The 24,465-nt window shown below is 44.3% G+C and overlaps 1 protein-coding gene across 1 annotated transcript in view; it reads left to right on the top strand.

Moving 5' to 3' along the window:
- The window catches only part of gpr158b (G protein-coupled receptor 158b), a 70,066-nt gene that overhangs the window by 13,942 nt on the left and 31,659 nt on the right, over positions 1-24,465 (top strand). Inside the window, exons 3-5 of the mRNA XM_086172352.1 lie at positions 15,628-15,730; positions 19,386-19,597; positions 21,742-21,810. Of these exons, the coding sequence (XP_086028478.1) occupies positions 15,628-15,730; positions 19,386-19,597; positions 21,742-21,810 (384 nt within the window). The remainder of the gene's footprint in view (positions 1-15,627; positions 15,731-19,385; positions 19,598-21,741; positions 21,811-24,465) is intronic.

Raw genomic sequence — 24,465 nt, 5'->3', positions numbered from 1 at the left:
GAAATCACAATTATTTCTTAAAAGCAGGACGGAAACTAAAGCTACAAACTAACAGGAAGGCCTAACTAGAACACTGACTAGAACGGACAGGATGAGAGACAGAACCAAAACACAAACTTGGGTTGGTCAGACGCAGGTGAGAGACTTGGGTGGGGAAGTGCGAGGCGCTATCACAATGAAAAATGAAACGTGAAATGACGCACAGGGGTTTGGCGAGAACACAACACTGAATAGAAACGGAATAAATCCAAAAATACGTTCGAGAACTAAATCGAACGTCCGAAACTCGCAGAAAGAAAATAATCCAAAAACGACTCTGACTTATTGATCTCGGTAGAAATGCGATTTGTAAAACCGACCGGTGCAGGTCGCTCTGCTCCAGATGATCATTTAAATGCTCCCACGTCTCATTCATTCATCCATTCATTCATTATCTATACAACTCATCCTGCAGTCAGGGACGGGAGCCGATCCCAGCCGTCATTGGGTGAGACGTGGGGCTTCCAGTCAACTAGATACAGTCATATTCACCCTCTCACCATCACATCATATATAGATAGTCACCCTCTCACTCTCATTATATAGAGCAATTCACCCTCTCACCTTCACATGATGTGATACATTCACCCTTGTCACTCTCATCCCATACAGAGACATTCACCTTCTCACTCTCACATCATATAGACCAGGGATGGGCAAACTACGGCCCGCGGGCCACATCCGGGCCCGTTGGGCTTTTTATCCGGCCCGCCAAAGATCGGTACAGAATTCATACATGATGGATGGGACTGATTGGACCGATGAATGCGGCAGCTCAAACGGGAGATTATTTCATTTTTGGAGCTACTTGAGAACACTTTCCTGAGCTGAATGACACAGATTAGCTTTGTGATTTAGCCTTTGCTGCGGACATACTGACACACATGAATGAACTGGACGTGAAGCTACAAGGGAAAAAACAGTTTGTGCATGAAATGCAAATAAACGTCGGATCCTTCAAAACCGAGCTGGTTTTATTTTCAAAGCAAATGTCGGAGTTTGTTATGTACCGTTAACAAATGTGTTTTTTTTAATTTTTTTAAATATGTATTGTATCTTGTGCTGAGCCGGCCCGTCTCCCAAATTTTAAAAGTCAAAAAGTTTGCCCATCCCTGATGTAGACGTTAAACCTTTCACCCTTTCACCCTTTCACTCTTATGTGATACAATCGCCCTCTCGTTCTCACATTATATAGAGAAATTCACCCTCTCACCCTCACGTCATGTACAAGACATTCACCCTTTCACTCTCACATCATATAGATATTAAACCTTTCAGCCTCTCACTCTTATCATGTGACAGACATTCACCCTCTCACTCTCACCCCAGACATTCACCCTCTCACATCGTGTAGACATTTTACCTTTCAGCCTTTCATTTTCATCTCATGTGATAAAGGACTGTCTCAGAAAATTAGAATATTGTGATAAAGTTCTTTATCTTCTGTCATGCAATTAAAAGAACAAAAATTACTTTTTCATGATATTCTAACATTTTTGAGTTTCCTTAAGATGTAAGCCATAATCAGCAATATTAAAATAATAAAAAGGCTTGCAATATTTCTGTTGATTTGTAATGAATCCAGAATGTCTGACATTTTTGTTTTCGTAATTGCATTACAGTAGATAAAGAACTTTATCGCGATATTCTACATTGACCTCCACTGTCAAATCATATCCACATTCAACCGTTCACCCTCTCATTCACACATCTGTGCACGTACGGGTCTCCATTGAACCTCCTGCATGTTTTTGGAGCGTGGGAAGGATCTGCGGAAATCATGCAAAAATCCACGGCTCGGAATCGAACCCTTGCTGATGCAAAGCGGAAGCGCTGGCCGCCGCGCCGCCGCACCGGCCGCGTCCGCGCCTCCAAGCTCATAAACGCTTTGCTCAATGATAGTTTTTGTTATTACCCTCTCCTGAGAAAAGCAATTTTGCCTGCTAATAGCCGCCATTCACCGGCTATTTGCTTGTCGTTTCAAGGTCTGTAGCAAACACTGAGGTTGTATAAGGGTTTTTTTTTTTTTTTTTTTACCCAAACTGCTGCCTGCTGGGGCTGAAAATTGGGTTGAGTGGAGAGTTTGTGAGCCGGAAAAACAATGAGGTGGAAGTTATTTGTGCCGGGATCTCCTACAGACTCGGGTGTCAATTCTCTTAAGGTTCGTAGGGCTTTTCGCACGGTCGCAGTAATCCTTGGTTAAAATAGAAATTTAGAAAAACGAGGGCGGGAAATAAGTTTTGGATCTCTTCTAATTTAAAAATAAAGATCTCCCTGGCTGTGTTTGGGACTGACTTCGAGGAGATTTTCTCCGCTTCCCGAAAATGTGCGTTTAAAAAACGTTCGAGCGGATTTTGTCGCGAATCTGCAAAAAAAAAAAAAAAAAAAAAAAAAAAAAAACGGCGAGAGAGCAGCCGGACCGCCGCTGTCCGGCCGGCTGATTCTTGTTTGGGCTAAATTCTGTCAGCGCCTCCGTCGAGCGGAAAATCTACCGCTCTTTAATCCGAGTCGCGCGATTTCTCGGCACATCGGGGCCTCGAACCCCCTCGGCCGAATAAACCAACGGGAGAACCAGTATGAGGAAGCTAACAGCTAAATGGAGAGAGACTGAAGAAAAAAAAAAATAACAAAAAAAAAAACTGAGTATTTTTAGAACTCGTCTTGGGGGGACCTTTAACTTTGTCAAGAACTCCGGGGGGGAAGCGTGGCCCCGCGGCGAGAAATAAGGATCCCGCTTCGGCGAGAAATAAGGCGACTCAAAGAAGAAGCCGCGACCTAAAGCTCGGGATCAGCTTCTCCTTCTTCGTTCTTTTGCACGCTATTTCCCGTCTGGTCTGCAGTTGCGGCGAGGCTGTGGAGGAAGGTGGGATGTGTCACCGCGGGAAAAAAAAAAAAAATGAATACAAGGCTTCATGCATTATGGATCATCAGTGTTGGCGTGTGGGGGAGGGGGGGGGGGGGGGGTCTTACATAATTATATAATTAGACAAGAACTTCAACCTGGTTTTGTGTGGGCGAGCCTTGGCTGGGCGCATCCGAGTAACGTGGATTTTTATTCGTCCGTGGAAGCGCGCGCGTCCCTGCGTGTGAGCGCCGCCCTCTTCCAATCCCCCCGAATCGTGCCGGCGGAGATAAAGTGCTTCAAAAGCGCAGCGCCGCTAATGAGTGTAAACTGCTGTGACAGCCAAGGAGGGTTACCCCCTCTGTTTCTCGTACGGCTTCCTCCTCTGCATCGCACAAATCTACTCTTAGCTTTTCTTCGTCTCCCCCCCTCGCGCGCTTGCTGCTATCAGCGCCCCGGATTTGTCTCTAGTCTACTAAATCCGCGGTCGCGACGCACTCCTCGCCATTTCGCTTCCCCCGCTCCTTTGTCCGTCTTTACTTCGCCCATCCCGAGGACGAAGACAAAACCAAGAGTGATCCCTCCACCCTTCGACGTTTCATCCTGGTAACGCCGCGAAAAACCGTCTTCCAGCGCGCGCACGCGCATCAAAAACAATCCCCCAACATGCCGTATTTGCTGAGCTACTTTAAAAACAACGCCCTCTTGGATGGAGCGCCGTCGGTTCTGGCGGCGGCTCATCTTGCGTTTGTATTGACGCCGCCCTCGCCAAAAGAAAAATTCATCACGTGCGCGCATGTGGCCTTTGCCCCCCCCCCCCCCTCCACCCGGTGAAGCAAACAACCTGGGTGGAAAAACAGGAACTTTAATTTATATTTATTTCTGTTTCTGTTTTCCCCGTCCTCCTCGGCCGTCGAGCTGCGTAAATAAACCGAGTAAAAATAAAGTGAAAGCCGGATGAGAGCGAGCGGCCGATGCACGCCGTGAAAATACGGGATGGCGTCGGATGGAACGCGGTATTAGCCGGGAAAAGAGACACCTGGAGCGACGTATTTTAAATCTCTTTAAAAACTAATAGGCGAAGAAAAGGTGACCTGAAGATTAGGGGAGCGCGGAAAACAAACACGTCTTCTCCGTTTCACACTCTCATTTTTCTGTCAGCTCGAAGGTGTGAAGCTAAAGCCGAGCCGAAAGCCGGAAGGGACTCGCCGAATATCCGTCGAGCTCGCCGAAAGGGCGACGTTTTCCACATCGGCCAAATTCAAATCCAAAACCGGCTCAAGAAAAAAAATTCACGGATGCTTTTTCAGCCTCGTATCCCTCATCGCGCCGAGGTTCGGCCCGGCTAACGCGCTAATTCGACGGCTTATACATCGTCTCAGCTGGCGACCCCAGTAGTAATACATTATTATTACCATTAGCTGTAGCGGTAGCATTTATAATACAGTAAATAAACAAAAACGTTATTTACATTTGCTTCCTCGTGAGATCCTGTCAGATCACATGCCCGGAAGGCTGGATAGCCTTAATAGATTTTCAAATCTTGTTATCTCTGAGATCGGAGAGCATGTAATCCGAGTGACGCGATTTGAAAATCCTGTAACTTGAGCCGGGATTTATTAGTGACTGCTAATGATGACACACATCTCAACCGCTAAACGGATGGCGGCGGGATCACCTGCCGGGGATCCGTAACGAACGAGACGTATTCGGTATTAAAGTTATGAAATGGCCGTCTTTGTGTTTTCATAAAAAAAAACGTGCATCCATACCGAAAACCCTTTGCTGACACGAAAAAAAAAAACAACCGGCCGCTCTGTTATTACCTGCGCTGAGCGTAAAACGAAAAGAAATCCAATGCAGTAAACGCGGCTCTAGCAATTGCATATATCATTTGGCAATAAAAGTGTGTGTGTGTGTGTGTTTTTAGCTGGCATCAAAGTGATGATGAAAACTCAAAACTGCTTAAATACAACAAAAAAAGAGTTCAAACGAAGGTAAGTAAAGCGCCTTTTCAATGAAGGTTGACACACTAGTGGTGCATTTAAGTCTATTCTCTGCAGAAGACTTATGGAGGGGGGAGAAGCAAGGATTTAGATGAATAACACCGCCGTAAAATCGGTCAGACGTCCAATTACTTTTCTCCGACGAATTGTTTAGCTAGAAGGCAGGAGAAAACGAATTTCTGGCACTGAAACAAATCCTTATACGGGGATTTTTGAATGATTGAAAAACCACGATATTTCACCCCAAAATATGACCGTTTATGTTAAACAGCAGTTGTCAGATGGTATCTGACGATGAGGACTTTAACACACACACCTGTACGGCACACGGTTTGGGTTTCTTTTTATGATTCCTGGTGACATCGTGGGAACGATACATGGTTTCTTTGATTTGGACCTCAAAAATCAACATTTAAAGTCACTCAGATTTTATGATAATGCATGAATGACAGTTTCCAATACCAAACAATATCATTGATATTTTCATTTTTATTGTTCGGTATTGTCGGCGCCTCCAATCGGAAGTGGTTCGATTGGAAGTCGCAGGGTTTCCTCCGATAGTCCAAAAACATGTTGGAGACCCTAAATTACCCAAACGTGTAAATGAGAGAGTGAATGGTTTAAAGAGTTTGAAAAGATTTGGAAAAGACTCGTGGAAAACTACGATTCGATTCTTTCGGTGATTTTTTTCCCAGCATGCAAAGCTTTCGGCGAGTATTTGCAGAGCCTCTGCTGTTTCAGGCTTTTCCTTCTCTACTTGGTCGTGACACGTCGGAGTTGACATCGCACAAGCCGGGCTGTTCTGCCCGATGCTCCTCGGGACGTCCTTCGCCGTTCCCGTTCGTCCGCACCGCAAACAAATCCCGTCTCTCTTGCCGATAACGCTCCGGCGATTGTTTGTCTACCGGGTTTTGTTACGGGTAATTTATCGGTCATTTATTGTGTTACATCGCCCGAGACCAGGAAAAAACAGGGCCGAAACTGCTCTAAGACTGTAGAATCACCAGCTGAGACTTCAGGAAAACTCCCGAGATTCCCTTCCGACTTTTCAGGTTTAAGGTTCACGACTTGTGAATGTTTTTTTATTGTCTCTAAATGCAACTTCGCGTTCAAGTCCCGGGTGAACGCCGCCTCTCGTCCGATGGGAACCTGGATAGACTCCGGCTCTTCTGAGGATAAGCTGCGCCGATAGCGTCTGGATGAACGAATGAATAAATGTATTGGCACCGAAGTCCCGGTATGGCAGATGCTCTAATTATATCAATGACGGCCCACCAGCCGCAAGAAAACAAACTAAAGCAGGAATGACAAGCATACGCGGTTCGTTTTTCTTGGCTCTTTAATTAGGACGATGACACGTACATTGAAGCGTGGAAGGAGACAGGAAGGCCAAGGACTCGTCCCGGGTAAGACGGAGAGTGAGTGATAAGGAGTGACACGAGAGAAGGGGGTGGGGAGGGGGGGGATGTCGGCGAGGGGCGCCTTCGCTCGCCGCAGGGAAACACCATCCATTCTCTAATCTGTTGCCCGCAGCTCAGCGGCTGCCGCGGCGAAACGTAAGAGCTTGTCAAGTCCGCGGAAGCCGACGGATCTTAATTGAGTTAGGCCTCCCAGCCGAGGGCCGGGGACCACCCGCCCGGATGTCTTGGCGGGGGGGAAACTCGTCACTTTGGCGTAAAACGACAGAAAGATGCGCGCGCCCGGTCGATAAAGGCGTTCCTCGCCATGAAAAAAGACCGTCGCGCGACGTTTTCCGCATATTTTAAGACAAATACAAACGCCCTCCTGTTCCCCGCAGATGCAAAAAGCGGTTCCGGAGAACGGGGTCGGATATTGAAACACCACGGACGGAAATAATTCCCTACCCTCCCTTTAACCGGAGGCAAATTTCCAGACAGGTCTCGTCTTTTTCGGACGTCGGACGTTTCGGCGCTTTGGTTCGTCTTGTGAAATAACAGCAGGCAGATTCCGTCCCCCGAGGGACGGAGTGATTGTAATGCTTTTAGGGTTTAATGCTTTCGGTATATTTATAGATTTCTGTGGGACACAGAGTGCTCTCTTTCTTTCTTTCTCTCTCCCTTCGCCTCTTCCTGACGCCATATTCCTTTCAAATTCCCCTCCGACAATCCAAACATGCATAACTGTCAGATCTTTTTTTTTTTTTGTTTGCAAGATGTTAGCTGTGATATCTTTCATTTCTTCAAAACAGAGAGGGTTTTTTTTTTTTTTTAAATATCTATTTATATTTTTCCTGTCACATGCATGAAAAATGCCATTATGTTTATATATACAGGACTGTCTCAGAAAATTAGATTATTATGATAAAGTTCTTTATCGTCTGTAATGCAATTAAAAAAAACAAAAACTACTTTTTTATTTTATTCTAATATTTTGAGATAGGATTTTTGAGTTTTACTTATAATCAGCAATATTAAAATAGTAAAAGGTTTGCAATATTTTTGTTGATTTGTAATGAATCCAGAATGTATGACATTTTTGTTTTTGTAATTGCATTACAGAAGGTAAAGAACATTATCACAATATTCTAACTTTCTGAGAGAGTCCTTTATAAATATATGTATGCCATTTTTATAATCTAATTAATATTCGTGCAGTTGGGACCTGGGGAATCGTCACCTAAATTTCAATGAATTACTCTCAGACTGATAGAGATATAATATAAAAATATAGAGAGAGATATAGAAAAAAATATTTATTTTATTTATCATTCATACTGCTAATACTGCACTCATATAGTCCTCAGCTGTCAATCACATATCTCAGCAATTTAGGGTCTCCTAAATGATTTCTGAAAATCTATATTTCAATGTCAAAATAATATAAAATAGAAACAAAAAATGGATGAATATTAAGAAATATTCTCTTGTTAAATTGTGAATATGAATAGAATTTTTATTATTTAGACTTCATTATTTTGCATGTAAATAGATGCATTTCAAATACATTCTTAATATGAAAATAAATGAATAAGAGCGTAACAATGAATTATCTACAGCTCAGTATGAAAAATCAAGAAAACACAAGGGATCGCCGAAACCCCCCTCGTTCCCCTTCCGTGAATCATCCCGAGCCGATCTTAGAATCAGCATCTCCCTGAGCCCCGGTTTCGCCCGAACAAATCCCTCAGCCGTATTTCGGGGGAAAGTTCACGGCGCACGAGCGTCTCGGAAGCCGCCGCGGGGTCTAATTTGTACTTCAAATGTCAGTAAAAGTACATGAAATTTACATTTTCCTTTTCTGGCGTGTTTAAGGGAGCCGAAGCGCCGTCGTTTCCTCGCCAATGCTGAACACGCGAAAACCTGCCGTTGAAATACATAATTCACTGCGAACTCATCACATCCGTAACCGCATTATTAAAGCATAAGACGGTATTTTACCCCGAAAATGTCCATTTTAATGATCCCGGGATGGCGATAATGCGTCCGCGTTTCACGGAACGGCCCCGGATCCTACATTTCCTCGGGGGTGTCCTTCTTAAATGATAAATCTTTTCACGCTCCCCGCTGCTTGACAATGCAAAACTGAAGCCCGTCAGCTCGAAAAGTACGTTGGCGGGAAGGAGCAATTATAAGAAAACTTCTCACTTCGAGCCCCCCGGCCTGATGAAGGTGATCCATCAAACGGCGACGCGTGGAACGACCGTTTCATAGCGCTTTCATCGCGGCGGTGGAAAAACCAGGCCGGCCTTGGCTCGGCTCAGACGCGCGTGAGTTTTGTGTATAATCCTGGACGGAAAAAAGCGGCAGTTAAAGTAGACGACATATGGAGCGGAGTACTTGAGGGGCGCTTCGGAGTTTGAATGGCATAAATCTTAGTTGGCCGTTAATCTTTCATGTGACACGGTTGCGTTCGCCGTTCTCCCGACGGGGGTCCGTACCTCGTCGACATTTTTTTTTTTTTGTCGTCGTGTTTCGCGCGAGGCTTTCCACATCTGCCGGCTTGTTAATTACGCGGATTGTGTTTCATCTTTATGAAAGCAGAGGTAATGCCCTTCTCAAGCTAGCGGGATTCGAATCACGCGTGTGTGTGTGTGTGTGTGTGTCGGTGTTCGTTTACCGGCGTGGAAGCCGCTTTGCTAAGTCAGACCGCTTTAATAAATGCGTCCGCTCCGATGCGCGCCGGCCAATAACGCTCGGAAATAAGCGTCATATTTTATTCTCGGCGGCTCTGGGTTTGCACGCCTTATCGTAATGAGGCTCTTTCTTTGGAGTAAGCAAAAACAACAAATGCCGGTCGGCGCGTGTGTGAGTTTGTTGGTGTGTGTGTGAGTTTGTGTGTGGGCCGGGAGGTGGGAGAAAAAAAACAACACGGATTACTAGACATCAGGAGGCCAGCTTTTACATCAGTTTCCACGATAAGTCATCAGGTACAGGGAGATTAATTATGTTGACCATTCATTTGTTCATTCAGTATCCTGCTTTTTCCTGCACTCAACTATCTATCTATCTATCTATCTATCTATCTATCTATCTATCTATCTATCTATCTATCTATCTATCCATCCATCCATCCATCCATCCATCCATCCAATCATCTATTATGCATCTTTCCATCTATCATCTGTTCATCCAATCATCTATCTATCTATCTATCTATCTATCTATCTATCTATCTATCTATCTATCTATCTATCTATCTATCAGTTTCAGAACAGAATCAGTTTTTTTTCCTGAAGAAATAAAGAAAAATACTTTCACGGCTTAAATCATGTAAGGCTGGATTCTGGACGCCTCATGTTGACTTTTGTCAGACAATTAAACCAACAGATGTAACTTTTCGGGGCCCCAGACGGTAATTTATCATCAAGCGGAAGCGCGGGGAGCCAGAAGATGTTCTGGAGTGGTGTACCTTCACTCATAATTTCAAGCGATCACCCACACGCGATTAACCTTCGCGTTCTCGTCATAATGTGGACTCACTTTGCAGGTTTCGTGAGCAACAGATGCCGTCGTGCTATTTTTAACCGCGCTGCCGTCACGGCGGCGAGAGTGACAGAGCTGTCGGGTTTACCGATTTGAGCCCAAGCGCTCGGCGACTGTGGAAACGGAGCCTCTCACATTTCGCACTTTTGCTTGAGCGCCACCACCTGCACTCTGACATGTAAACTTTGAAAACCCCGCTTGTCACGGGTTTTTCCAACCGTTGAGTATTCTCTTTATCAGAGTATTCTCTCGATCATGGTGATAAACGGCGTGGCGGTCAATATCGGCGAGGTTGAGAATTGACCACGTCTCTTCTACTGCTACTTTGCACTGTCACACAGAAAACCATCATGCTGCTATTGCACCATTTGCTATTATGGTGGTAGTTATTGACCTTTGCACAAAATTGTACAAAAAAAAAAAAACCTGCTCTTTACTACCGTCAAATATCAGTTTGTATCTACGTGCACTTTATACTTCACACCTCATGGTTTAATGTTTAATGTAACGGTGCGTTTTACTGCTAATCGCACTGTAATAATCATAATAATCAGATTTATAAACATGAACCCTACAGAGAAACTTATTCACCATTTGATTGGCATGCAGATCTGGGAAATTTGCTTTTTTTAATCCGGCCCGTCAAACCGTTTTCTTTTGATATCTTGACAAGTATTTTCAATCAGTATTGAATTTAGAAACGCCTTATTTTTTTTCTTTTTGTTTAATTTTGTATGGATGATTCCATACAAAATAATGTTGGTACATTTACATGATCATTCATGATTTTAAAGTTGAAATAAAATGTAAATATTTAAATAAATGCAATTTTCATTTGGTTCAATTTACATGATACCTAGTTGGCCCGTGTGTAAAAGTCAAATAAGACATGTGGCTCGCCAGACAAAATAATTGCCCACCCTTGGATTTATGGCTTAACTGTTGTTGTTGACAAAAAAACACTGTACACTGGAAATGTAGTTCATACTGCAAAAGTCTTAAACATTTTAATAGTGACAAACAGAGAGATAGTAATACGGTGTTGTTGCAGAGCATGCAAGCAGTCAGCTGTTGTTGCAAAATCTATGTTGAGCCTCAGCGCACGGATCTTCTCGGTATTTGAAAAATGTGAAAATCCAGTGATTTGGAATAAAAAACAATCTAAAACTGGTGAAATGAAATGAAAAATACCTTTATGTATCTAACCTGTTCCTCTGATAGACTCATTCCTGATCCAATCCATAAATCACGGATAAATATAACCATTTAATTATTTTTTATTTGTTTTTATTAATTTTACTTTTTTTTTTCTAAGATTGCCAAGTGAGGAATGGCCTTTTCCTGCACTGATTTGCACTCTATTATAATAATTATTTTCTTAACTTCACATCACCTTGGGATTGAGACAAACGTCCAGCGCATGCGGAGAAATTGTCAGTAAAGCTGACTTTGACTTTGACTTTGAGTTTTAGTCCGAACGTTTTCACGTCAGTTTCATAATTGTCTCTTTTCGTCTCTTTTCGGATCCCTGTCTCTCCCGTCTTGTCATTCTGTCTTGCAGTGACAGGTTCGAAATAAGAGGCCGTTTGTCAGCATCCAAACTGCGAGTCGTCTGGTGCGCGGGTTTCGGTCGGCGACAACGAAATGAAGAGAATGATTTAAAAAAAAAAACAAAAAAACAAAACCGTGCTAGGGAGCGTACCACTTAAAACAGTCGGTTCACAGCAGATTCTGCGGCTTCTACTCCCCGAGAGTAGAAATAAATGCTACTCAAAGCAGGACATGGTGCTGCTGGTGGCGATGTGAATTTAGCGAATCTGATGAGAAAGAGTGGTTCGGTGCCCTAGTTTGTGGGCTTTTTAAAAAGAGAGTCTGTAAGTTTTCTCAACTCGCCGAAGTTTGGATACACGAGGAAACGGCTCGCCTGCCTCTGAACTTTGGCTGACGGCTGGAAATTGAACACGCCGCTGCTGTAAATGAGTTCATATGGAGCGATGTGAAAACGGAGAATCGCTTAATAAGACGCGACCTATCCATCAGATAACCGGTGACTTTTTATTTCAAAACTTTAGACACCGCGAGACTTAATCGCATCTCGCGTCTCAGAACCGAGTTAATACCTCACTTGGATATTTATGCGGACGGAACAGCTTCGTTACCCTCTGAGAGACAAAGAATATCTCCCGAAATGTCAAACCTTTCTGTCTAATGACATTTATCAAAGAAAAAAAAAAACCCACAATAATCGCGATTGTCTGTTTTCCGTACTCATAAAGTATAAATATAGCTCCGGAGACCCGGACTGCACTATTCATGAACGTTCATGTCAAATTCATCGAGGTTTCGATGCGGCAGCGAGAACACGCATTCACATGTGTATCCGCGCTGACGCCCCTTCTTTTCGCTCCAGATGGCGGCGGAAGCGCGTCGCGCCGCTCCCGATGTCTTCGACACAAGCAGCAATTAAACAGGCGCTTACATTCTGCAAAAAAAAAAAAAAAAAAACCTTAATTCCTAATTTAGATATTAATTAGTTTCCCTGTAACTTGGCAAAGCCCCGTGATTTCCCTTGACATTTGGCATGTTTATAACCGGCCCGTCTGCTGTTTCCGGCTAGAGAGGAGCATGCAGATGATATTGAAGACTCAATAACTTGATTGAAAGAAGTTCATTAACCGAGGCGGAACTATATCGGAGCGGGGAAAGAGGAGCGGAGTCGACTGCGGCCGGCGGACGCCGTTCCGTGGCGATTGATCAGGAGGTTGCGCTCGTCGGGCGGCCCGTCTTATAAGTCTTCCACTCGGCGAGGTGAGAAATATCCGGGTCTTGATGACATTTTTTTTCCTGAAATGCAGACGGCATGCTGGGGAGGCGGCGGTAAAAGAATCCCTATAATCGGGTTTAATGTTGGTACTAATGCATCGTGGCGATTACGATAATTGCATTTAACAAAGGAAACGGGACGCCTTAGTTTGTGTGTTCTTCAAGATGTTAGGAAGCGCGTTTTTTTTTTTTTACAAACATCCTCCATCCCCATAAATCACCGGTTCTGCGTCATCGGTTCAGTTATTGATTTCTTTGCAGCGTGGACAAACTGTTTTTTTTCCGGAGGACGATCGCTCCCCGAGTCCAGTCGCAGAAAGAGGTTGTCGCGGCCGCCGTCTTGCTTCAACGTGTGAAAGACTAGGAATAAATAGCGTCGCGTTTTAGTCAGGAAAAACACACGGTTGACGGTAAAACGTCCGTTTGATAAGCAAATAGCTGTTGTCGGCCGCAGCCAGGCCACACAAGCCTGCGATACCTCTGTTCCTGCCAATTCCAGGTGCAAAACCCTATAATTCCTTGCGCCCCAAAAACACACAGAAAGCAAGCATCGACATAAACGCCAAAATTTGTGACTCATTGCAATATTTTATAAAAGCGAGCGCCGCGGCGCCGTCGCTTATGTATAAATTTCGATCCGTTTATTCCCGCCAAACATCCCAGTAAGCTTTTTTTTTTTTTTTTCATGAGCGGAAACCTTCGGCATCCGAGGCGATGAGTGAAATCGCCGCACTCAGCGTAAAAGTACACCCGCTCGTGTATTTGGAAAATCACACCGTCTCTGCAGTTCATTTCCGGCAGTCAGAATGAGTTGAGTGGATGAGTCACGGTTTATGCAAAAAGATGTTCTGACACATGACAGAAGTGGGTTACACTGTATCAATAATAAACGGCGGTATTGGTGTGATAACGAAATAGGGAAAACTCCACAAACCCGAGTTGTTACTTTAATTTGTGCACCAAAACCCTGACGGGGAGGTTTTTCTCCGCGCTATCCTTTCGTATCTACCTGGGATTCCTCCCTGAAAACAAACAGCGAGACCCTAAATTGTCCAGACATGTGAACAAGAGAGCGAATTGTCGTATCTCTCTATTACGCCGCAAAAGATTGCGAGATAAAAATAATGAATAAATGCATGAATATCTCCGTCCATTCCAGAATCATTGTTGACAACCGGCGGGCAAGGATCCTCTTTAAACAACTTAAAAAATAACCCGCTCGCTGACACAAACACCGCGACAGGTGTTAAGCGGTTCTCGGAGTAGGAAAGTAATGATGAGATGATTTTTTTTTTTTTTTTTTAATTTATGACGATTTTCCTCTTGTTCACAAAGGTTTTTCTTTTCCGTTTTTCTCAAATTGCTTTCACCAGAGGGATTCATCGTTCCACTCCCACATGCTTCGGGGTTCTCGGAGCTGAGTCACCGTTCCTCGATCATCCCTCCGCATCCTGTTGCACCAGAGCGCTTTTATTTATCACCTTACAGCTGCGACGTTCACTTCGATCACAGCCCAGAGCGTGAATAATCAGTTTATGGATAGATTTCACCATCTGGGCAAAATTTCCATTGAGGTCTGCTTTTACGACCCTTTTTTTTTTTTTTCTGTATTTTTGATTTTTTTTTTCTCCATGGATAAAAAGACAAAAGAAAATAGACACTTAGTCACCCGTAATATCCGTGAATATTGGTGAAAAGCCGATGAATCAACAAACAGAAAGAAACGTACCCAAGCAGTAGCAAGAAATTGGATGATTATAAGTGTGAAATAAACAAGTAAACCCCAAAATGACCCCAAAGAAGTAGAAAGAAATTAGAAACTCGCTTTCAAAAAATGTCTGAGAATTGAAAATGTTACATGTCGATGTACCGACATTATTTTGTATGTAATCATCCATACAAGATTGAACAAAAGGAAAAAAATAGGGAGTTTCTAAATTCAATATTGTTACATATTTCCATTGAGGTCTGCTTTTACGACCTTTTTTTTTTTTTTTTCTGTAATTTTTCTGTAATTTTGATTTTTTTTTTCTATGGATAAAAAGACATATTTCCATGGATAAAAAGACATATCAATGACATATCGATGTACAGACATTATTTTGTATGTAATCCTCCATACAACATTAAACAAAAGGAGAAAAATAGGGAGTTTCTAAATTCAATATTGATTGAAAATGTAAAAAAAAAAAATACTTTGGCGGGCTGGATAAAAAAGCAAAACCACCCGGATGTGGCATGCGGGCCGTAAAAATGCCCAGGTCTGCTCTAAGACCCACAGTGCAAAAGTACAAAAAATTCTAAATAATTTTTCACAAAAAGCAATGTCGGATTAGGCTGAGATAGTTATGGTTAAAATGCAATTTTTTTTTACTATATTTTTAAGGTGACAGGAGTATTAAGGTGCAGTTGCATCAACATTATCAACTTTTTTTTTTTTTTTTTTTACCTGGACTAGAATCTGGGTAAAATGTCTTCAAGTGAAGAAAATAAAGTCCAGTTGCTACGAAAAGAAAATTTTGACAAGAAGTAGTGCAGACAGTTAAATGAGAACAGCTGAAATGATACACGTTATGAAAGAAATAGCAACAGTGGAGGATCAAGCCCTGGGAACCTTCAAAATGACAGACGGCGACGACTCGCGAAGAGATACGAAGTCGCTATCACGCACTTCCCCAGGAAGTGGATCGGGGAGGTGCATCATCGGAGGCGAGCCTCGCCCTGAGATCGGAAGACGGTTCCGCAGAAGATGAGCTCCGGAGCGAACCGACTCCCGGACATACGTCCAATAATATAGAAAAGGCTTTTGAAAATGCTGATATGTTTTAAATCCCATGTAAATCCCGGTGCTGTAACCGCGCGCCGATCAGCGGACCGAACTTTACGGATCCCCCGTATAAGTCCGGGGTTGTAAAATCCGAAGATATTGTGTGCAAGACTTTTAATCTTCTGTTTCTGCGCGGTCTCTCCCCAGTGCACGCCCATCGTCGGCCAGGGATTCGTGTTGGACAAGTACAAGTGCCAGTGCAAGAGAGGATTCTACCACCCCAGCCGCGTGGCGCTTAACGGCTACAAAAGTAGGTTACGAATCCATAAGAAAACTCAGCTAAATGCTACATCAGAATCTCTCTGATTTGGAGATTTGTGACAAAAAAAAAAAAATTTTTGTTCGGAAGGCTAAAAATCTGGAGCTGGTTGTAGAGGAAATTGCCCGGGTGGGAGACGCAGGTGGCTGCTGATTCACAAACCTGTTGCTGGATGAGTCACGGCACCCTTGGAGGAGTGAGCTTGAATAAAAGGTTTTAGTCACACTTTGATCCGGCCTTTACCGAGCGCCACGCTAGTCTGAGACTTGTGTAGTTTGCGTCGTAGCGTAAAGCCTCTCTGGAATTAAGCCATATTCGCATCATTGTATATTTTTCTATTCGGATTTGACACTCTAAAGCGGGCTCAAGGCTCTCGATTCAATTATTAAAATTTCACTGTCAAAACCCAGACTTGGCAGCGATCTGAATATGACAATTCTTCCCCGATTGATTTAGATAAATGTCAAACAAACGGAAATAAAGTTGTTGTTTCCGTCACGATAAGGACCTCGGAGAAAGAAACGGCGCCAAGAAATTGGATTATTATTTACCTGTAAAAAAACCGCAGAACGCCGCTTTCGGATATCATTTGAGGGCATTCCCCCCAAAAATGATAAAGACATTAGAAAATGGTTGCAAGGAAAATAAATGTAATCAATTATTTTGAGAAATTAGAAAGATTTTTTTGCAATTGATTTAATCATGTCATCGCTTCTTTAAAAGAACTGATTGCTTCTGTCCAACGCAGCCGCTAATATAATAGCTAATAGAAAAATCCTCTCAAACTTATATATCCAGACTTATTGCAGATTGCAATTTCATTAAGCAAACTAATTCAGCCAGTCGAATGATTAATTTGTCTCAACGCAGGATCTAGTTCAGTCTAAATTTTGGTCAGTGAGGAGTTCTGAAATGCGGAGAAGCAGAAATTAGGTTTTGGTCCAACAAGTGGGAGGAGGACTTGCCAAGGAGCCGGTTCTTCAGCCTCCTCTTTAAGCCCCGAGAGGGATTCTGCGAGCTGGACGGAGTTCGACCATTTGTTCCGCCGCCGGGTAGCGCCGGGAGAGAGGAGTCTGGCAGGCGACCTTGGGCCCGCGGTGGCCGAGGACCCAGGTGTGTTTCTCTGGCACGGCGGCGTTAGCAAACACCCGAGGGCGCGATGGATTTTTGGGCGGGGGCGGGGTTGTGAGCAAACATCCAGGATTTGAGTTTCACGTTAATTAATAACGGAAGAGCGGCAGACGGTGCGGTAACGTGCGGTGAGGTTCATAGCCGGAGAGGCACGCCTAGCATGAGGCAGGAGAGCCGCCTGCCTCACTCGGCGGCTCTTTGCTGTCGTTTTATGATTTGCTCAGCACAAGAAAAACTATTGTTGTTGACAAAACATTGGAAATGTAGTTCCTACAGCAAAAGTGTTTAAACATTTTAATAACGACATACAAAGAGCAATGCGGTCTTAGTGCAGAACATCCCACCAGTCAGCCATCATTCCACAAGCCACGTTTAGGCCCAACAGATCTCCTCTCGGTATTTGAACAGTAAATGTGAAAATCCAGTAAATGTGAAAATCCATCTAAAATTGGTGAAGTTAAACAAAAAATATCTTTATAGTGTATATCACTGATAAATATATCCTTTTAATTTTTTTTTTCATTTTACATTTTTTCTTTCCGAGATCGGCAAGTGAGGCACGGCCTCTCCTGCCTCCCCTGACCGCACGTCACTGGGATGGTACGCTGGAACCTCATCGGCTCATTATGCAGATTTCAATGCGAGTAGTATGTATGCGATTACTTACTTCCACGGAGTAATTTGATACATTACCGCATTATGGAACGCAGTAATGCTATAATGCAATCGCAATCCCTCCGCGATGTGTTTCACCCACCAACGGTCACGCTTTAATGGGAGCGAGTGGATGAAAGGAAGTCGACTGGATTGGATTATAAAAAAAAAAAAAAAAAATCCAAACAAAACAACGTGGCTCCTGACCTTCGCTGCGCCGTTCTCATCCCTCTCAACTTTGTGAAGTTAAAGCTAAATTGGTTGTTGTGCTACCTTGACTAAAGCGCCGCGGCGTCCTCCGGAGAAAAGCCGGCCCTGATGAGCGAGATAATCAAGCGCCGCCGTCGGTTTTCATCCCTGACTCTAACAATAGGGGCGGCGGCGGCGGGGCATTATGCTAAACCGGATCTCTGCTGTGATGCAGCAGGATGAGAGTGTCAAGAATTTCATCCGCCATGTAAACACATCATTAAAAACCCGCTGTGGATCAGATCAGGCCGCGGTAACTGGTGACCCTGGTACGCCCCCCCAAGACACCGGCCTGTTATTCCTCACCTACCCGAACAAAAACGAAACCGGGGTTTTTTCTGATTTGCATTGTTCCCTAGCAACGGGCCATGGGGCGGATATCGAGAGGGGAAGATGGGACGGAGAGAGAAAGAAACAAGCCTGCAACAAGCAAGTGAATTATTGGGACGCGTGCGGGGGGAGAGTTCTCGTAAAACATGACATTTTATTTGAGTTTCGCTAAGTTTATGAGAGCCGGATCATGTTTCTCATCCAACCCTCGGCCAGAAAAAAAAAAAGAAAAAAAAAAGGTAATCAGTGCATTTCACCACAGCCTAGTTCATTGGGAATCATAACGCAGATTTATTTATTTAAAGGGAATAAAGGGAATTTCTGACATCCCTTTTCCGCATGTTTGATGGATTAGTGCCGTCTCAGCGTTCCTCTCCCGTGACGCTCGGCTTCCAGCGGCTCCTCTGTTTGGGATTTTCAAAGCAACCGCTCTCTCGAATGACCAAAAGACTTTTTTGGGAGGGGGGGGTTTATTTTAATAAGTGACGGCTTTCACACCTCCATCAAATGATCACAAAGCTGCTGGACGTTCATGCGACATTTGCAAAATTCATATAAACATGCAATGGATTATTCTATTTTTTTTTTTTACTATACATTGAATGTGCAAATGTAGACAACATTTGCATACACTTGCATAAAATATATCATTTTCTTAGTGCATAGAATTGCATCAGAAAACGTTCAAGAGAATGCATGCATATAAAGGCTTATTTTCTAAAAGGGCTGCACGGTGCCGCCGACCGCGCAAACGGAGGATTCTCCGTTGGCTCCGGATGAGTCCAAATCTGGCCGAGCGGCAGAATGCAGAGGGAAGAAATATTTTAGACCTCGTTTGTTCCTCGGCATCCCGGACAATGGATTTAAGCAGCGCCTCGGAAACTCACCTCGCCGCTCCCTCGGCGCTCGAAGCGAAGCCTTCTTACCGATTCGATAAACCGTACGGCGTTGCGACTCACACTGGTGTACAAGCAATTATTCGCAGCAAAGTGCTGATCAGAGCAATGCCACAATATTGTATCCTCCCCTCTTTCACTTTTTCCTCATCTACTTAATTTAATGCTATATTCTAATAATCATCACCCCGGAGGCTTTTTTTTTGATTTATTGAACCGATGAGTTCTCCTCCCTCAGATTTATTAGCCGAACGATTCGGACAAAATAACCGAGTCGCTTTTATGCGCAAATGAATGACACCGGTAAACCCCGTTGGATCGGAGCGGTCGTCTGATCGGCGGCGAGAGTGCGAGCGGGTGTAACCGCTCTGCGTGACCTCCGGCAGGTAAAGACCAGGGGTCCGACAGGGACGAGACCTCGGACGTGTCCAGCAAGTGCCTGCCGTGTCGCGAGGGCTGCCCCTTCTGCCGGGACAACACCCCCTGCCTGGTCATGGAGGACAGGGCCCTGCGGCTCGCCGTGGCCTCCTTTCAGGGTCTGTGCATGGTGCTGGACCTGGCCTGCATGGTGGTGGTCTACCACCTCCGGAGAAATAAGGTAAGAGCGAGCTAAAGGGGACCAAATGTTGAAAATTCGCGGAGTAGCCGGATGCTAAACTTGTCCGGGTGTACACGTGGGGCGGCTGCGGCTCGGTCATCCCTGCGATTGGAAAGTCGGCGTGTCAAAATGCCCTTTGGCAAAGACGCCGAGCCCAGAGTTGGTCCCGATGGCCCGGTTAGCGCCTTGCGCGGCAGCTCCGCCGCCATCGGTATCTGAGCGCGCGCGCGTGAAACGGGGAATACGATCCAGAACAAAGTGATTTGAAGGTGAGGAAAGCGCCATACAAGTGGAGACCATATGTGCTTTGACAATATCAATGTCATAGGATCCAACTGTGATATTGTGTTGTATTCTATGCTTTTTAATGTACACATTGTCATAAGCCCCTTTTCCACGAAATATCAGAATCTTTAAAATAATTCCTGGGGACTTTATTCAAATTGGACTGATGACGTACAAGGAAGTGGTAAAAGTAACTATGCTAGACTTGTATGTCTTCCTTTGCAAACATGCGTCCGCTTTTCGTACGTTCTCATCTTCCGCTACGTTCCTTGAAGATGAGGACCAAAAGGTGTGGAAATCAGCTTCCAGCCGGGCGGAAGCTTCAACGTGTAGAAACACTTCCAGGGTTTTCCACCGATCGTGTTATTCGTTTGCTAACAAACAGATCGATGCAACACACTCCCAACGTTTCCCAGCCTCTCAAAGAATTCCAAGTATTCTAAAATGGTACTTTTTCCGGGAGATTTTTTATTTTTCCAGTTCGTTCAAAATCCCTGCAGCGAGAAAAGGGGCTTAAAATGCTATTTTTTTTTTTTTTGGGATTCCATCCAGAGACAAGGTTTTTGTTTATGAGAACGTCGACATGTGTCTTTTTGAAAACTCTGCAACAGAATGTTTGCACAAAATCTGATGTTAACGATGACCAGAAAAATTCAAGATGACCTCAGAATAAATAAGACGTCTTGTAAGAGAAGTTGGCAAATTCTCAGCAGGGACGTTGATGGGAAGATGACACGGAAGGAGCTCCGTGTTTGTTCTTCCTTTAAATTCTCACAGAAAAAAAAGGGCCAAAAGAAACCCTCCCCTTCATCATCCCCGTGCTTTTCGAACGATCACTCATCCTTCAGCTTTCTCCGCTGTCCTTTAAATCGCTCAGCGAGCAGCCGGAGATGTCAGGATCCCTTCGCACAACACGTGGCCCATCCGAAATGGAAGGAACGGGAGGCGTCGGGGAATAAAATGATGATTAATAGTTAAGATAAAACTGTGGGATTTTCTAAGGCGATAAGACCGCGGCGGCGGCTCGCCTTCCCTTTCCTCCTCACGAGGAGACCCCAAAAGCTCTTGAAGCAAAGCCAAAAATATCTAACCGACCGTGTCACGGATGAAAAGCGGTCGCCGCGCCGGGAACCGGCTTGCAGGGACAAAGATAGAGGAGTTTGATAAATGTTGTGTTTCACATGGGTTTTTACCAAAAAAAAAAAAAGAGCTGAAGGGATTCAATGCGCATCACAGAGGGGCTGCAAGTTTTATGCAGCCGACTGTAAATATTTTATCAACATTTATTTTATTTTTTTATAGCATTTGCTCGCCGGTGCATTTTACGAGGGTCATCATTAGCCGGAATTTCAGCGGGGATGTTTTTTTTTTTTTTTTTTTTTTTTTTTCAGCATCCTTAATTTGGTTTCTTAATTTGCACGGACTTATTCAGCAGTTTTAAAAACACACAGATTTACAACAAAGTCAACCCCTTAGAATAAAAGCCGAAATATGTAGCAGATTCGCCCGCGTCGGAGCGTAATTACAAGCCGTCGTCAGGCAACGTTTCGGCCAACCTTTTCTCCGGATGCTATTTATAGACGTCTGCGTTGTTACCACGGTATTGCTCACATTCCCCGTTTCAAAAGGAGCGTCCCTGCAGCGCTGAAAAATCTAAAATGTACATAAAAACACGCAGGAGCGTCTGGTATTATTCAACTGAGAAAATGGCCGTTGATGATTCGGTTCACTGATTCATCATCGTCATCACTATTAGCTACGAACAGTGCGGGTCAACCGTCAGTCTTCGCGTGACGGCTGATTGATCGATCGATCGATCGATCGGTGGATGATTATTGTGTCTCTTTTCTCGACCGCAGAGCATCCGCACATCCGGTCTGGTCCTGCTGGAGGCCATCTTGTCCGGGGCGTTACTGCTCTACTTCCCGGTGAGTGTGTGTGTTTTTCAAATTCAGACTCGGATTATCATAAACGTTATCATCTTTATTTCTTCCCGGTACACGGCGCTGTGTTACGGTGACAGCTGCGGCTGCCCGGGGGAAAGAGTGAGTGTGGTTTACTAAACTTAATAGTCTCGATCTTTGGATTTATGAGGCAGCAAACACAATTTGAGTGGTTAGAGAAAAAAAAGATGGCAAAGTGGTGTATCTGAAAAATACTCAATGAAGGATTCACCGCGGCCTATTCTGTCCATTGGGAATCTGGAGCTGATTTGGAGCTAATGTGCTTAATGTGAAAGTAATATGGAGATTATTTACCGATATTGGATTTTTTTTGTGAAAAGCTGTTGGGAAAAACTAATTTTTGCATCAAAAATCTTGACGGTTTGCCTTTCATTTCGGACGGCACCGGTTGGTTTTAATTTACCTTCTCGTAGTGCAGTGATTACCGCCCATTCAATGAATCATAAAACGAGATAAATAACTCAAAATACTCGTCACGAAAATCCAAAGTTTTCCAGGAAAAAGCAGTGAGAAGAAGTCTTGACAACACCATAGTTGGACTTCACAGTTGGTGTGTGTGTGTGTGTGTGTGGACAGTATGACTGTGGCCTATTGTACCGTTGCCAGGCTTCGTGTCTTTTTTTTTTTTTTTGTTTGTTTTTTTGTTTGCGCGTGTGTGTGTGGGTGCCAGCGCGCCTGGTACATGCGCCGATTCGAGGCGAGGCTCGCCGTGCACCTGGGGTGTTGCGTTAGAAGACCATCTTTAGCGTGGAGGCAGATGGAAGAAAACCTGAGCGCCGTTGTAACGGGAAGATCTGATGTAACCGGGGGGAATTCACCGCCTTCAAATACTTGCACGGTCTGCCAAGTGTGCAGCTCTCCTCGAACATAAAGCCTGCCGGCTCGATGATTTCTATTTTTAAAATAGAAAATAAGAGTAACTGTGTAGAGGACGGAGTGCTGAAAACCCCCCGACTCTCCTCTAACAAGGAGGATAACCTTATTAAAACACATTTTAAGCGAGATCTTTCAGAAGAGCCGCAGTTGTGCGACTTCACTCCCGCCACCGGGTTCTTCCGCGACGCTCCGAGCAGATCTGGATCCGCGACGAAGAATTCAAGCGCCCAAAATAGCTCCCCAGAAATATCCCCACACTCTTGTGCTCACACACACACTTTGGATTCTGCATTGCCTATCACCTTTTTCCCCTCCATGTTTCCCTGTCACTCCTTCCTCTCTCCGTCTCACCTTTTGTGTCTACCTCCTTGATAATCCTACGTTAGTTGCAGCTGTTTTTTTTTTAATTTTATTTTCGCTTTCCCCGCTGCCACCGCAAGCCTCCTCAGCAGCTAAGCGCGGCGCAGCTGTGCTCCGGTCTGCTGCTCAATGCATTTTTAAACAGTCCATCAAGTTCTAGCACAACTTGTTTTAAAAATACATCTGCTGATTAATTGATGGAGGTGGCACGGTTGGTTGGATGCAAACCAGAAGGGCCACCGTTTCTTCAGGGCGAAATAGAAATGCGACCCCCGTGACTTCGGTCTGCTTAGGTTGGGCTGAAGGAAAGGGCGCGACACCGTTTGCATCCGTGTCTATCTTCACGTTTCGGCAGGATGAAGGACGGATTATCGCCGTGCTCGAGAGGCTTTGTAGCTACACGTGATTCCCGCGCAAGTGTTCGCATTTGCATTCTCGCCTACGTGGGCGTAAGACGCGGCATGGCCTACTTTTGCCTCTCATTTTTGGAGGTGATTTATTGTACGGGTCCGTCGCGCTGACCACGGAAGGTGGCTGTTTGCGCCTCAGTCCAAGCGAAGAAGGATGCAGATCCTTAAGACCCTTAAGAAACACTGAGGTGATTAAAGAAAACCAGCAAATCGGCAGGAAAATAACGGTTAAGGTTAATAAACGAACTCGCGCGAGACCCTGTGTTTCTCTTGGTCTTTTTGCGCCGGTCCGTCCCTTTGTCATCTGTGCGTTTATCTGCTCTTTGCATGATTTGTACGAATCGCAAACATGATGCTCCTACGCCCGGAGAACAGCTGGGGACTGTCACAAATGCATAAATTAGACTTCCCTCGTGGAAAGAAAAAAAAAAAAAAAAAAAAAAAAAGAGGTTTATTCTGGGGTGCCGTCACCTGAATCTAAACAAATCCGGCTTAAACAAACACGCTTAATGAGACCGATTTATCAGTTTGACACACACTGAAACACAAAAAAAAAGACTAAATGACGCGTAATGAGCGAGTGAACGGTTGCACGTTTCCAAATTTCTGTGTGAATGAGTGACTGGTTGCATGTTGCAATGAAATGAGAACGAGAGAGTGGATAATTGTGTCTACATGACATGTAAATGAATGAATGTCCTTGCATGATGTGTGAAAGTCAGAGTGAATGGTTGGACGTCCCTGCATGCGGTTTATATAAAAAAAAGAATGAGAAAAAGTCATAGCGTTGACTCTTTTATAATAATCTCGATTTCATCTGAATGTTCTGACATATCAGCGCATTTGAAAATTCCATGTTTACAACACTGGGGTGTTTTTATACGGCAGAATGATTTCATCAAAATGACCAGATCGTTCGCCTTTGCTGAGCGCGGAGACGCAATGAACCAAATTGCTGTTGATAGTGAAATGT

This window comes from Fistularia commersonii, chromosome 25, assembly GCF_037954325.1.
Source record: "Fistularia commersonii isolate RoL2024-O1a breed Wild chromosome 25, RoL_Fcom_v1.0, whole genome shotgun sequence".
Lineage (NCBI taxonomy): Eukaryota > Metazoa > Chordata > Actinopteri > Syngnathiformes > Fistulariidae > Fistularia > Fistularia commersonii.
Note: the sequence above shows the minus strand (reverse complement) of the source record. Positions and strands in the feature narration are given on the sequence as shown.